This window comes from Saccopteryx leptura, chromosome 1, assembly GCF_036850995.1.
Source record: "Saccopteryx leptura isolate mSacLep1 chromosome 1, mSacLep1_pri_phased_curated, whole genome shotgun sequence".
Taxonomy (NCBI): Eukaryota; Metazoa; Chordata; class Mammalia; order Chiroptera; family Emballonuridae; genus Saccopteryx; species Saccopteryx leptura.
In genome coordinates this window covers 226,263,524-226,280,257 of record NC_089503.1, presented here as the reverse complement: position 1 = coordinate 226,280,257, position 16,734 = coordinate 226,263,524, and the positions used below count along the sequence as shown (strand labels likewise).

At 32.5% G+C, this 16,734-nt stretch overlaps 1 protein-coding gene across 4 annotated transcripts in view; it reads right to left on the bottom strand.

Moving 5' to 3' along the window:
- The window catches only part of FSTL5 (follistatin like 5), a 703,822-nt gene that overhangs the window by 112,139 nt on the left and 574,949 nt on the right, over window positions 1–16,734 (bottom strand). For all 4 annotated transcript variants that reach the window (XM_066387204.1, XM_066387223.1, XM_066387213.1 and 1 more), the window contains one exon: window positions 15,499–15,633. In XM_066387204.1, the coding sequence (XP_066243301.1) occupies window positions 15,499–15,633 (135 nt within the window). The remainder of the gene's footprint in view (window positions 1–15,498; window positions 15,634–16,734) is intronic.

Below are 16,734 nucleotides of genomic sequence, written 5' to 3'. Positions count from 1 at the left end.
TAATTTTTTATTACTTCTTTTGTACTCTGAACTCGCTATTTAATCTGTATTTAGCTATATATATTGTTATATAGAATGTTACAATAAATATAATTATATTTAAATATAGTGTAAATAAGAGATCAATTTCTTTGAAAGAAATTGACTATTTTAAACATTATCTTTAAGATAAACAAGAATTTTTAAATAAATACATTGTGAGTTAAATTACAATTATAATTTAAGCTTTAAATGCATTAAATATCTTAATATTTAAAGCATTCTTGGTAAAAATAAAGTTTATAATTCTGTTAAGTTTGTTTACCTTTAAAGAAATTACTAAACAAGGCCCTAGCTGGTTGGCTCAGCTGTAGAGCATCAACCCGGCGTATGGAAGTCCCGGGTTTGATTCCCAACCAGGGCACACAGGAGAAGCAACAATCTGCTTCTCCACCCTTCCCCCTCTCCTTTCTCTCTATTTTTCTCTTTCCTTCTCGCAGCCACAGCTCCACTGGAGCAAAGTTGGCCCAGGCGCTGAGGATGATGACTCCATGGCCTGTGCCTTGGCTCAGATTGCAGTGGAGCAACACCCCAGAGGAGCCGAGCATCACCCCCTGGTGGCCATGCCGGGTGGATCCCGGTCAGGTGCATGTAGGAGTCTGTCTGCCTACCTTCTGCTTCTCACTTTGGAAAAATACAAAACAAAAACAAAAACAAAAACAAAAACAAATTACTAAACAAACTAATAGCAGGACAAAAAAAAAAAGCATGAGACACCTAAACAGCATAGTCACTGCAGTAAGCCATAAACTTCATATCTGAAATTTCTAGTATTCACAAGAATAAAAGGAAAATATTGGATTTTACCCTGACTGAGAAAGTTATTCATGGAGAAAATGACATAATGTCTCTAAAACAATATGACTCCAAGTTAAGATGAGTTAACTTTTTAAAACCTATTTCTGAAGAAATTACATGAACTAAAATAGACAAATTACATAGTATGATTATTTTATGAGCATTCAATGAGTTAAAAATTTTAAATTTCTTAAAACAGTACCTGCACAAATATTTTAAAACATACACAAATGTGTATATGCACATTTGTTTGTAAGCACACACATATTTTTGAAAACAAAAACATTTTTACTAAACAGAGAAACATATCTTCAAAGATATGAATTTTATATTGTGACTCAAATATGAAGCAACTTGCAGCAATAATATAGTCTATATATCTTTTTTTAATAAAGAAAAATAATTTTGTGAACACAGTGTTGAGGAATAGATACCAAGAATGTCCCTTCAGATTTTCTTTGTCAAATACTAGAAGCTTCAGCAGGCCAAGGACAAGTTCTGCAGTAAATTAAAAACTTTTTTTTAATGCTTGAAGTGTTTATAATGTGTTTATTAAAGTGAATTCCATATTGCTTTTGGTTTGCTTTTAGACATAACAAACACCAGCATTGGCACTCTGTTACAAAAGTGTAAAGAACATTCTCAGTCTGTTAAATCCCCATCCTATATCAATATGGTCATGTGTAATTGAATTAAAGAGATGACCGAGATTGTCTTCCCCCAAATCCTTTATGTTAGCTCCTATACAGTTTCAAGACAGAGAGCCCAGGTGTCTGTGTTATGCAGTAAGAATTTTGATGTCAAAGAAATAACTTTCATAAAAAAATGTAAGCTTAATCAGGAAAGGAAAGAACTTGCAGTCTTAAGTTAGAAAGAATCTTGGTGGTCCCAAGAACATGAGTTAACTCGGCACTGCGTGTCTGATTTGCTCACTGAATGTCTGATTTGCTCACTGAGTCATCTGGTTGAATAGGCTTATTCTGCACTGACAACTCAACTTTAGCCTGAGGTCTCTGTGACTGTATTTTTTCTTCTCTATTACTTAGTTATGAAAGGAGTACTTACTAAAAAGAAATTAGTCTCTTTGTTTTGCTTGCATTGGTAGAGAGGAAATGGCAGGTTCTGCTTAAAATGACATAATCAATTCTAGGTGCTTTGTTGTCAACGCTTCACGATATTGTCACTTACTAGTCTGCATTTTTCTAAAAGTCTTGACTGAAATGTTTCTAGTTATTAAAACTTACCTACCAGCTTTAAAATAACATTCAGATGAACTAAGTGAAAATCATGATGTTTTAAATATCATACATCAAGAATCCATTTAATAGTATATTTAAAGAGAAAATAAAATAAAATGGAACCAGAAAAATGTCTCAAGTCATCCACAATTTTTCTTTACAACAGCTAACATGCTTTTTACATTGCTACATTAAAACTCCTGGTCATAATACTACCCATTTTTAAATCTCCAGTCTTCAAGATCTTAAATTCTTCCCTGTTAAATTATTGTCATTACTGCTGTTGAATGCCCGTTAATGAGTTTGAAAACCACAATTCTTTCTCATCATGTTAGAAAGGAAAATTAAAGCAGGAAAAAGTGACATTAATGTCTAAGATTTGGTAAAGAAGGCAAAAGGTGTCCTACCACTACAAGCTAAAATTAGGAATCTGGAGCAACTGCCCCTATTACTTGAACACATACTGTCCTCATTATTTGAACATGATTGTTACTACTGGGAGCTGAATCACTATTTCAAATTATTACAATGTAGAAGCAAGTGTCAGAACATCATAAAAGGAATAAACTGCTCAGGTCTCTCTCTAATCCTATCTGTCCTCTCTCCTTCTCTTTCCTATCCCCACCGCCACACAATACCAATTCTGTGTTAATAAGAGAGAACAATGCCAGCTGCTCTTCTTCCTTCCATTGTGCACAATGCACAAAGGGCAGACAAAAAACAGGCATCAATGATACTCCAGCAGCTACAGTTACTGGCACAGAGAAAAAGTAAATGAGGTCAAAGATGCTCAGCAGAGAAGTGACAAGGAGAGCAAAGAAACTGGGCCAAGTAGCAGAAGTGTAGCCAACCATAGCTGTGGTAAAATGAATGCCGGCACTGAAATGTGTGAGCATTTTCTGCTGAAGTCTTCTGATAGCACTGAGACGCCACCAATGTGCAACCCTCAATTACTGCTCACTCCTGAAAATAACACATCTGATCCTCAAAATAGTTTGCTGTTAAATATAAATGTATCTAATTTGTAACTCCTGACTAGTCCCATATCTAGCACAGGGTACTATCACTGTTACTCAGTTTTAACTGTTTACATCATTTTCATCCATTGTTCCATATATATTTAAAACATTAAAGCTAATCGTCATAGCCCCAGAAGAGTAATAATGGTAATCAGAACAAACACTTATTTAGCCCTCATTATATGTTAAACACTGTGCCAAGTATTTCAGAGCATTGAAGCCATTAAAAGTACATTGCTACAAATGTCTCTAATTGAGTTCATTTGTATGCCAGTTTAATCTAAACCAGAAAAATAAAACAAGTGTGTGTTAAAAATATAAGTGGCTAATCAAATAATGTGGAGTAGAATAATGTTCTAAAAACAAATTGATGAGCAGAGCACCACTTGTTTAAGCAGCACACAGGATGTTTTCATATTAGGCTCAGTAGCCAGAATCCAACGTTGTACCAATGGTATAGCCTGCAAGAGGTAAAAGCTGCTCAGGGGGCTGAAAAAGTGTGAAGTTAACAGACTATTTTGTATCTATCATTATATTTATTATTGTAGATGAAAGATACAGTTTTCTTCAGAGAAATTTAAACAGGCTGATGACTCAGTAGCACTGCCATTTGGGCTATGCCATTCTGCCAAACTACTCTTCAAAAGTTGGGTAAAGGAAGATAATAACTCCTCACATCAAATGCTCACACTAATTGTTTTCCAGAAGCCCGCTGTGATGATTTTCCATAATATGTATTCCATCTTGAGATTAAATAGTAAACATATAAGACTGTTGGGCATTCAAATTTGGTTAATCCTACCCGGGCAATAAAACAAAACAAAACAAGAAACACACCTCCAATGCCTTCTGTATGTTAACAATAAAATCCAGCCCCAAAATGCTTATTTTGATATTTCTAGAATAAACACTAAATAATGAATATGTAGAAATTTACCTATGCAGAAATATAACTTGTAAATCACTCCTAATCTAGCTGTTTCTGTTGACCAAGTGTTTTTGTTTTTGTTTGTTTGTTTGATTTTTACAGAGTCAGAGAGAGGGATAGATAGGGACACACAGACAGGAACGGAGAGAGATGAGAGGCATCAATCATTAGTTTTTCGTTGCGACACCTTAGTTGTTCATTGATTGCTTTCTCATCTGTGCCTTGACCATGGGGCTACAGCAGACCAAGTAACCCCTTGCTCAAGCCAGTGACCTTGGGTCCAAACTGGTGAGCTTTGCTCAAACCAGATGAGCCCACACTCAAGCTGGCGACCTCGGGATCTTGATCCTGGGTCCTCAGCATCCCAGTTTGACACTGTATCCACTGTGCCACCGTCTGCCTGGTCAGGCTCTGTTGACCAAGTTTAAAACCTCCCTTAATCTGGTTCTACCCAACAATTCATGTTCCCCAGACATTGCAGATTTTCAGCAGATAGATATTTGTATGATTATACATACTTCTCACAAAAATTAGGGGATATTTTATCACTTCACATTTCTTTTGAAAATTTCCCTAATTTTTGTGAGCAGTATATTACATAAAGTCAACGAAATCTAACATGGACTTCGTGTGTCTTCCCTGAGTTTGAAATACTTTTAGGTCTCTAGCTATGCAAGTATGAATACATCCACCAAATGCCATCTCACATGTCATCATCTCAATAAAGATTACACAGCTCTGTTAGAATTTGATATTTCTGTGCCTGTGATCTTATCACATTTGGCTTGTATGTCTGTTACAGCAATTATTTTATTCTACCATGTATTATGGCTGCCCTTTCTGAACTCCATTAAAGACTTTCTGACAAACCAGAATTATCTGATTCAGTGCTATCCATATGCTAGCAACATGGTTTGTGTTTGTTCACTCCTCAATAAATATTTAATAGGTGAAATCACAAATGAACAAACCTAATGGCCCCTGTAGATTTTTTTGTTCTCCTCGCAGTGAAAATTCTTACTTGTTTATAAATTTTGCAACCTTTTTTTTTTTTAATAGACAAGAAACAAATAGTTAAGTTTGGAGTAATACTTGCAACAGTAGCTAGCTTCACACACATTTAAATTACATAAACCAAATTACAGCCATTATAAAAAGTATTTGAATTAAGTTAGTTTGGTTACCATGGAAGTAGGGAAGTAATTAAAAGGCAAATTAAAAAGTAATTATAAATTATAACAAAATATTAAGTACATGGCAGATTCTTCCTAAATAATTTCTGATTGTGTGGCAGGTCAATGATTCACTTCTATTTGTGATTGCTGACTTCTATAGCATATACAAAATCAACTAATAGATAATACCAAAGTATTTTCCACAGGTTGGTGAACTGACATTCCTACTAGCAATTAATAATGACTCCTATTTTTACAAATCTCATCAGATCTTGGTATGATGCAGCTCTTTAACTTTTGGTATTCTAGTGCATGTGAAATGGGATTTCTCTGTGATTAAAGGCATGTTCCATTGGTAACTGATAAGTAAACCTCACATTGAATACTAATGAGGATTAACATCTTTTGATAATGTATATCAATATTTTATTTTTCCTTATCTCTGAAAGGTCTTTTTAAAACTATGCCTTAGTTTTCTTTTGCATTATTTCACTTACATCTATCTGTCTGGTTATCATGTATATATCTATCTAGCTCTGACACTAAGTTCTTGTCAACTTTTTTATTTTGACAGTATCTTGAGAATAAATATTTATGACTCAAACGCCTTAAATTTAATGTAATCGTACTATTATATCTGATGTGTATTCTGCCTTGAAACAATCTTACCATTATATTTTGGTATTAACTTTAGTATAATCACTGTTTAAGAAAAATTAAATCAATCAATCAATACAATTATTAATTTTTATTTAATAATTGCTGAGTATTATTTAATAAAGGGGTTGTACTAAAAACATTTTAAATAGCAAGAGAACAATTCATATAACTTTAGAAAAGACAAAAAATATTTATTTAATATTTGTTCCAGACATTCACATATTAGTAAGCTTGTTATAAAATAAAATGCACTTAGCATAATCACGAACCCATGTCAAGATTACTCATAATTGATAAGCATTTATTATGTATATATAGTCTTTATTTAAATATTATCATAATTATATTAGAAAGTAACATCTTTTGTCTTTAATCTATAGTATCAGTTCAATCTTCTGAATCTAAACTATTTCACAAAACTCATTCTGACTTTCTAGTAGGACATGTTTGAGATAAGAACAGAAATTGTTTATTTACTAATAATGTATTTATTTTTAAAGTTTCACTATTGCCAAAATGTTTCTAAAACTTTTATCATTATTTATACTAGAATTTCAAATGAAGATATATATTAGAAAAATAATGGATAAGTATAGGGGAATGATATTAAAATTGGCACACAATTTTACTGCATGACATAGAAAAGTTTTTTCCTATAAACTCCACATTTAATAACATTTTCTATGTAATGTTATATTTCACATGTAACACAAATATGCAAATGTGCACAATGTTAGAAACTAAAACACATATAGAACAGAACAATAATCAAACTTTCTGACTCACTCCTTCTGGCATATTCATTTTACAATCAGTTGTATCAGAATTCAGAAATCTGGGCAAACAGAGCCCAATAGGACACATAGCTGTATAATCTGAGCTCTTTGCACACAGTCAATAAAAACAGACCACAGGAAACTTTAAGAAGCATCTCACTTCAGTCCTTTACCTCAATGCACGTATTTGAATGACACATTTGTTCTATTATCCTTCAATCTCCTCATATATTTATACTATTTTTTGACTGAATTTCTAAATCAGAGGACTCTAAGAAAATCATGGAGTGATGATAATTCTAATTTCTTTTGGAATCTAAGTACACAATTATTTTGCAATGTATTTACCAACAATAAAGTCTTTAGAATCGTGGAATCTTAAAAAATGATTTCTAACATTTTCTCCTGAGCACCAACAACAAAATATCAGTATGTAGATTTTCTAAAAGCTTCATAGAGACTTCGTACTTAGTATTGTCAGTCTATAAGCTTATTTAGTCTACATGCCTGAAGTAATATGAATAACATGTCACCATCATTTGATTAATTTTAGCATAAATTAGACAAATTAGTATTGTGTAATCTGAAATCAGATAGTGATATCTACCTGAAGGTATATAATGCCTTACAGACAAAATGTAGATAATAAATCAAAATAAAAAAACTTTAAATCTTATTTTGTTTTGTAGGCAACAGAGATGCTCAATTTCTTATGATGCTGTAAACCAATAAATTCCACATTCAGATTACATAGCAACTTGTTAGTTAACAAAGTTTTATTAATGTGCAAAAAATGGCAATGTCTTACAAACAGATCTATTTAATGACACTGAAAAGGATGTTATTTAAATATATAGCCTTCAGAAATGAAAATCATAAGGCAGATAATTTCAGCATGTTTTGAGTCAAAAGAGGAAAAGATTTATGTAACAAGTTACTTCACAGCTTGCGACAATGCTTTGGCCAAATTGCAAGCATGAATATTTGAATTTATAATAAACAATCAAAGCACATAAAATAATAAATGCTTATCAAGCATGGTGAATTTTGACATGAGTCATCATCCTAAGTGCATTTTATTTTGTAATAAGCTTACTAATGTGTAAATGTTCATGACAAATATTAGTGCTTTTTTTGTGTATCAAAAAAATGTGAATTGTTTATGCTGATTGAAAATGTTTTTACTATAACCTATCTATTGAATAATATTCAGTGAATGTTAAATAAATATTAAGCATATTTTTCATTTAGTAATATATTTAATTTTTCCTCCAGTATTTGTTTTTACTTTATTACTTGTTATTCTAGCACTTAGCTCATAACTATCAGAATGAAAATCTCACCCCAGCTATGATAGCCGCACTTTATTTTTAACTATGGATATTCCATATTCTTAATTATTCTATTCCATGCTGGCTAAGTATAAAAAAATTAATCAATTATTGCTGTATTTGGCTTCATCTATACCTTTTTATAGACTATACTAGTCATATATTTGTATTATCTTCCCAGCCTCTGTAAATATCAAGATTCTACTTTAAAAAAATCATTAAATTTATACAACTGCCCATTTGAAGTAAATATTTTCTCCATTTTTAAAACATTTTATATATTTATTTATTTATTTGAGAGGAAAGAGAGAGAGAAGAAGAAGTGTGCGTGTGGGGGGGAACATGAAGCATCTACTCCCAGATAAGACTTGACCAGATAAGCCCAGGGTTTCAAACTGACAACCTCAGTATCCCAGGTCCACGCTTTTATCTACTGTGCCACCACAAGTCAGGCCTCTATTTTTTAAAAATGGGAAGTAAAAGAAGCCTAGGGGTTAATTACTTTGTGTTACCAAAATATAGTTTATTTCCAAAGTTGGCAATAACATATTCAAAGTGCCTTTATATTTAAAAGGCCATGTTTTAACTTATTTTAAGACACTTTCTTCTATTTCGAAAATAGGCAAATATTTATTAAGCACTTATATGTCTTTTGCAATATTAAGGTAGAAATAGCTACATTTAGCATATTTTTAAATTTATGTATTGTGAATTACACCCATTGTATTTTTATAATAATTATTAATTTATATGAGAATAATATAATTTGTTCATTCAGTAATATTGTTATAAAGTTTAACACATTTAAATACTCTTTTAAGGAATCTTATAATTAATTTTATTTCATATTGCCAAACAATATTAATTTATTGAAGTTAATTCTTAAATAAGGATTGTTGCAATAGCCCAATATTGCCAAATGTAATGCTGTCTGTAACAATGATAAAAAGTTTCATATACTATCATAATATAATATATTCAGACACTATATTCCAATATTTACTAAGAGCTAGCTTGATCATATTCCTTACTAAAACCTAACAAGGTGTGAGATAATCTGTGCTCAGTGCTTAATGCAGCCAGTAGCTTAAAAGCTTTCAACAGCAGCCTGTATACACACCACTTCATATTAACCTTAATACTGAAGATGAATGTTATCATCTGGGAATTGACTCCCCTTGGGAATGAAAATGTAGGAAGTGCTTATACTTCATGAAAGATGTTTTCAAATAAATAATATTTACTCTATCTGAAACACCAAACATTTTTCACATCATCTTCTTCTACTCTGTCACAAGCATCACACAATCCCTTACGGGCCATTCCTACTCTTCTTTACATTTAAATCCTCCCTGTATATCACTTCATTAAATCTTACTTATCAAACCTTATCTCCACTGTAACTGTAGGAGTTTATTATTTTGAAGCACTTTTTCATAGTTCAATTGGTCACATGAGAAAACTTTCAGGGAGGTCCGTTGACAAATTTGGGCACTGTAACTCCAGGTTTCCTAATTCAAAGATTAGGATACACACAAAACATGAATTTTTTAGTCATATGATGCTTTGCATGAATCATTCACTCAACGGTATCATATTGCTGTGAAATATAGTGTAAGAAAAAATGATTGATATTATCATGATTGCTCTACTAAGTAGAAAATACCTGCATGATTACTCACCAGCTGTAGCTAAACAAAGTAAGTCTGTGCTGTGTTATTTAGCTCAAAAGTTGTAAATCTGTCCTCATTTTTATTGCTATTTACATGGAATTCAATACCTCTCTTCTCTACATCTTTTGAAAACAGAAGATCATTAGGCAGAATATTATAAATATAATAAGAATGTAACTCACCAATGTAAAGAGAATATAAAGTATAGTTTTGCTTTGACTCAATGATAAAAGTGGGCTCTGACAAAAATTCTGGTCTTTTATTTAAAATATTTTAATAGCTTCATTTAAAGATGTATACTCGGCCCTGGCCGGTTGGCTCAGCGGTAGAGCGTCGGCCGGGGGACCCGGGTTCGATTCCCCGCCAGGGCACATAGGAGAAGCGCCCATTTGCTTCTCCACCCCTCCCCCTCTCCTTCCTCTCTGTCTCTCTCTTCCCCTCCCGCAGCCAAGGCTCCATTGGAGTGGGGATGGCCCGGGCGCTGGGGATGGCTCCTTGGCCGCTGCCCCAGGTGCTGGAGTGGCTCTGGTCGCAGCAGAGCGAGGCCCTGGAGGGGCGGAGCATCGCCCCCTGGTGGGCAGAGCTTTGCCTCTGGTGGGCGTGCGGGGTGGATCCCGGTCGGGTGCATGCGGGAGTCTGTCTGACTGTCTCTCCCTGTTTCCAGCTTTAAGAAAGAAAACAAAAACAAACAAACAAATAAAGATGTATACTGTATTCTAATCAGCTGAGTCTATTATTTTTAAATGTGAAGAGAAATAATAGTATTTTATAACTGGATATACAATAGCATAGGTGGCCATATATCCTCATATCTATATATACATATATAGATATCTCTACCATATATCTCTACATTTATCTCTATATCTATATCAATTTCTGTTTCTCTCTATACGCATCATTCATGTTCACAACTCTTTGATTACTAACAATTAAATAGCCTGGAGGCTAACAATTACTTCAGTCTCCAGGCTATTTAAAAATTATTTGTCAACGTTTCTAGCAATATAAAAGTAATTATTTTCAGAAATAAGCACGAATAGAGGAAGAGCTGCTTTATGTCTCACACTGTAGTAAGTGCTTTATATATCTGCACAGAAATCCCCTAGTGAGTTAAATTTATTCCATATTAGCAATAGGGAAAATAAAGCTCAATTAGGTTATGTAATAGCCCCAAAACACCGAATGATTATGTGGTAGAACAATAATTCTAACTCAAGTCTTATTGCAGAGTTCATGTTCTACTATTATACCACTCTGCTTTTTAGATATACAGTGTATCCCATTGTTATTAAAATGAAAAAAGGCCTCTTAGATTATTTTTGTGAACATGGACAAGTCAATAAAATTTTAATATGTACAAATAAGAAGAGTAAAGTCATTCTTGATGGGTTTGTGACTGTTTTCTTTGAGTTTTTTGAAAATAACTGTCAAAATTTATATGTGCCTTGTTAAAGTAATATTGGTCATAGTCCATGGAATTATCAGATAGGAACACAGAGCAATCCTTAAAATGTGAGTTACAAAAGGCCTTAGTTTTTCCTAAAGCAATCTCCACCTGATTTTGGTTTTATTTTTGCTATATAAAACTCTGACAGCTTACTGAGTACTGGGAAACACAGCAAAGGAAACTGTTTTCTACAGCATAGATATTCTTACTTTTTCAATTTATTCTCTTCTGTAGCTTCTAATATTCTATTCAGTTGGATTACTTATTTAGTATTATCCTCATTGAAATTATGTACATAAATTTCTTTTAAAAATCAGCACTTTGAGATCAACAGCTATGTAAATATGATATATTCTTAATAATCAGTGTAGCATATTTGTGGGGGAAAATGTAAAAGTTAAAGACCTTTATTTAAATGAAAGGTAAATTTGTTATATATGTAATGAGAGGTAGAATATGTATTTGCATGCCTATAAACAGGTAGAATATAAACAATAATTTGTAGTACTTGAGACTTCTGGTTTGCAAATAAAATCTGTTAATTTCATTGTCAAGATCAATATCATGAAGTTTATTCCATATTTTCTTATAGAAGTTTTATAGATTCAGGTATTATATTACTTTTTGTGTATGGCATAAGACGGGGACCTAATTTCATGCTTTTACATGTGGATATTCAGTTTGCTGATACTATTTCTTGAAAAGACTCCTTTTATTCCAATGTGTATTCTGGCATCCTTATCAAAGATCAGTTGCCTGTGTATTTGTGGGTTTATTTCTGGGATTTCTATTGTGTTTCCTTGGTCTATATGTCTGTCTTTATGCCAGTATTATACTGTTTTAATTGCTAGAGCTTTGTAATATATTTTAAAATTAGCAAGTGTGCTGCCTCTGGTTTGTTTTTTTTTTTCCCTAAAGATCACTTTGAATCTTTTGTTGTTCCATATAAATTTTAGGACTATTTTTTTATCTATTTCTATAAGATGTCATTGGGATGTCAACAGAAATAGCACTAAACCACAGATTACTTTGTATAGTAGATATTTGCATTTTAACAGTATTAAGTCTCCTAATCCCTGAACATAAAATGTCTTTCTATTTTTTTGTTTTCATTTAATTTCATCCATGTATCATAGTTTTTCAATGTACAAGTCTTTTAAGCTTATTACCAGGTATTTTATTTGTTTGATGTCATTGTAAATGAGATTCATTTTTAACTCTCTTAGACAAAACTTGAATAGTCATTTCTCTAAAAAACTATACACATGTCCAACAGATATATGAAAAGTTTTTTATATCATCAGGGATGCAGATAAAAACCACAATGAGATATCATCTCATACTTGTTGTGATGGTTACTATCAAAATAACAAAATATAAAAGTAATGGCTTGGTTGTGGAGTAATTGGAACCTTTTTACTCTGCTGGTGGGCATGTAAAATGGTGCAACCATTATAGACAACATTATGAAGGGTCCTCAAAAAAATTAAAAATAAATATATCACATGTTTCAGCAATCTCACTTCTAGATATATATCTAAAATATTTGAATTAAGAATCAAAGAGATACTTGTATTCACATGTTCTTTGCAATAATCACAATATCCTAGATATGGAGACAACTCAGATTATCTATTAAAAATGAATGAATAAATAAAATTTTGTATATACATATAATGAAATATTAGCCTTAGAAAGTAGGATATTCTATGACTTGTGACAACATAAATGGACTTAGCAGACCTTGTGCTAATTGAAACAAGCCAGCCACAGATAGACAAATACTATATAATAGCACTTATATGAGATGTCTAAAAGAATCAGAAATCATAGAAACAGAAAAAACAGAGCAGTGGCTGTCAGGGGATATGGAGCAGTGAGAAATGAAGAATTGTTCAGTGAGTATAAAGTTACAGTAGTATAAGATGGAAAAGTTCTGAAGATCTTTTGTACTACAGGTACAATTTAGTACCTGTAGTCAACAATATGGTTTTGTGCACTAAAACATTATTAAGAGGGTAGAACTTATAAGTATTCTTAACAAAATAAGCTGGTTAATTTAAAAAATAAAATGTATTTGTTTTCACTCTTTATCCTTGAAAATGTCACATAATTGAACCCTTGGAGTAGTACAAATGTTCATGTATGTCTTTGGGCCTCCTGACCATCCAGAGTATGATTGTACCTATGTAAAGCAACATTAAAAAATGAAAATGTATGTTCTTCTTGTTTCCATAAATTGGTTATCAAACAAATATGATTTTAAGTTAATAAAACTGTAACTGGAACTAATTTAATATTTTGAAAAAATACTGCTGGGGGTCAGCCAGCATGAAAAAACTCACTACTCAAAGGGTTAAATAGAGAAGAAACCTTATAGGTTTCTTAATATAGGTTTATGAAACCTTATAGGTTTCATAAATATAAATATTTTATGTCTAGACATAGGAAAAATTTCTTCATGGCTTTGAAAGTTCTGTATAGATATAGTAATACCTGTACCACTATATATCATAAAAATGTTAATTCTGTTTTTAACAGCATGCTACTAATTTAAATGTGTTATTTTGACGTTTATGAGTTCAATGTGAGAAGTAAAAAGAAGTGAAAACATAATTTCAGAAACTTTATAATTAAACAAAAACATATACATGACTAAATATATGAATAAAATTATATTAAATCTTCCTTTACAATTTTTCTCAAATTTATATGCTAGTATATAATGATTAGTTAATCAAAGGAACTATGACAAGATCCCTTAATGTTGTAAACAGAAAAATATGTTGAAAAATACATGACCAAAATTTAAAAAAAATCAAGATACAAAGTTGAAATTAAAATCTGTTTCTCAAATGTCATCATAAAGAACAAAGAAAACTAAAGTCTTCAATTACTTGTCACTCTAAAATTAATATTAATAAGAAGTGAATTGCAAATTGGTATTTAGCAGAAATACATAAGATACAGAAAACAATTATGGTGGAATTTCTTCAGGTCATTAAATCTAGCTTTTTTTTTACTTTTCAACCTTTTCTAAAGAATATTTGCTTGTAATGATGGCTGTTCTAACCAGAACAAATATAGAAAAAGGTAACTTGGTAGTCAAAAAGATAAGATCCTCCTTCCTCATTAAGTTTACTCACATCTACATGTGCTCATTAATTTAAAAAATAAAAAAGAAGATTCCTGGACAAAGCTTTAGCATTGTTCAAAAACTGGATTTGAGTTTTTGAACAATGGACTTTCAAAATGTCAGGGTCCTGCCAATACTTATATTAACGAAAGTGTAAATGGGTATAAAAAATCAGACAGCAGAGCAGCAAGTCATTCTAAGTACAGGTGACCTTGAACAACACAGGTTTTAACTGCAGGGTCAACTTATAGGTGGAAATTTTTCAATTAATACTGAAACTGTATTGTTGCTTCCTTTTGACTTTCTTAATAACACTTTCTTTTCTCTAGCTTACTTTATTGTAAGAATACAGTATATAATACATATATACAATATATAAATTGACTATTTTTATTAGTAGTTAAATTTTGGAAGATTCAAAAGTGGCATGCAGATTTTCAAACATGCAGGGGGTCAGTATCCCCAACCTCCATGTTGTTCAAGGGTGCACTGTCCATCCAAACCTAATGTCAAATAACCATACCATAGCTCATGTGGACCAGAGGAAGAAAGTGCCTATGGGCTTGCTTATAGAGAGCTCACTTGATAAATGTTATTACAGTACTTCGAGTTCTGAGCAATTCAATGGTAACCCAAAATCCATCTTTAGTATCCTGAACCCATTCATAACCAAGTGATAATTTTAAATAAAGAACAGTCATTTTTCTTATTATTTCATGATTAAACCAGAAGACATGTAGAATGATGACAAAAGACTTTTAGCACTAAATAAAGAACAGCCTTGGAGTAGTGCCAGGTCAGTGCGTGTCACGTGGTAGCAGGAACCACAGTGCCCACTGCAGGGAAGCATTGCTCTACAGCTATCATGCCACTGACTGCAATGCAACTGAGAGAAAAAGATAAATACTAACTTATTAAACCTATAGGATGTGCCTTGGCTCTATTTTGTGTCCTTAAATTCTCCAAGTCACTTGGGAGAGGGATTCTGCAAGGAATTTGAATTCCTTCATGAGCAAATGGGAAGACAGGACCTGAAACATTTCATGTACACTTGCAAAAGAAACAGAATCATTCCAGTGTTGTTTTAAAAAATTTCATAAGCTTGTTTTTTAATTCTTAAATCTATTTTTAACATTTCAACATGCCTATCTTGCATAAGACATTTTCTAATGCATTATTCATTTCTTAGAATTTTCTGGTTCTTTTGCTCTTTGAAAAAAGCTTGATTGTAAAGCTGAGTACAGTGTATGTATGTGTGTGTGATGGGGTACATACGGGTCTTTCTAGCAGAATCTTCCACAAAAAGAGAAGAGATGTCTTCATCCACTCCCGCTTCATTCTTTGCGATACAAGTGTATGCTCCTGTGTCCTCATAGCGCACGTTGCTTATATGAACCTCGCTGCCATTTGCTGAAAACCAAAAGCAAATGCAACTTGTAAACTATTTCAGTTTTGGTACAGTGCTTTCTGATTACACAGTCAAATGATTCTCTTAGTTTGTCCTAATTAAACTATTTTCCTCCTTACTTCCATGCTTTGGAAGCATGCCAAATTATTCCAAAAGCATTCAAGTGTTTCATAAACTGTGCTGTCATTGTATTACAAAGAGCCCAATACTCAATATCAAATGCACACACTTTATATTTGATATTTATTTCCCATTTCCTACACTGTATAAGGAGCATTTCACATTGAAAACTATAATTTTATTCATGTATTAATTTTTAATATTTATAATCTACTTTGCCTTGAGATTTCACAAAAGTTTTAAGTAATAATTTATAGAAGGATGCATACAAAAAATTCATAAATAAATGTCATGGAAGTATAATATGATTGCCACTTATCAAGCTTGTTATTAAGTCTTTATTATATATCTAGAGTTATTAGGTAAGAAGAACAGAAAGATTAATGAGACATAATTTGTCTGCAAGATTTTTATTCTTTTGCAATAAATATACCTAAAGTAAACAATATTGTAATATGGAAATTGATATAGTCAATGTGTAACCAAAGGGCTAAGGGAATTAATTCAACTTTTAAATCTTACAAAATAATATTTTACGCTAATTCCTAAATAATGAGTTGCATTTCCCAGTGTGGAAACCACGATATAATTAATTACTTATTATATGTTTGCCATATGGAAGATACTTTCACACACACACACACACACACACACACACACACACACACATATATATATATATTTTTTTTTTTGTATTTTTTCTGAAGTGAGAAGCAAGGATGCAGAGAGACAGACTCCCAGGTATGCCTGATTGGGGTCCACCTGGCATTCTCACTAGGGAGCAATGCTTTGCCCACCTGGGGCATAGCTCCATTGCAACCAGAGCCATTCTAGCGCCTGAGGCAGAGGCCATGGAGCCATCCTCAGCGCCTGGACCAACTTTGTTCCAATGGAGTTTTGGCTGCTGAGGGTGAAGAGAGAAACAGAGAGAAGGGAGAGGGGGAGGGGTGGAGGAGCAGATGGGCACTTCTCTAGTGTGTCCT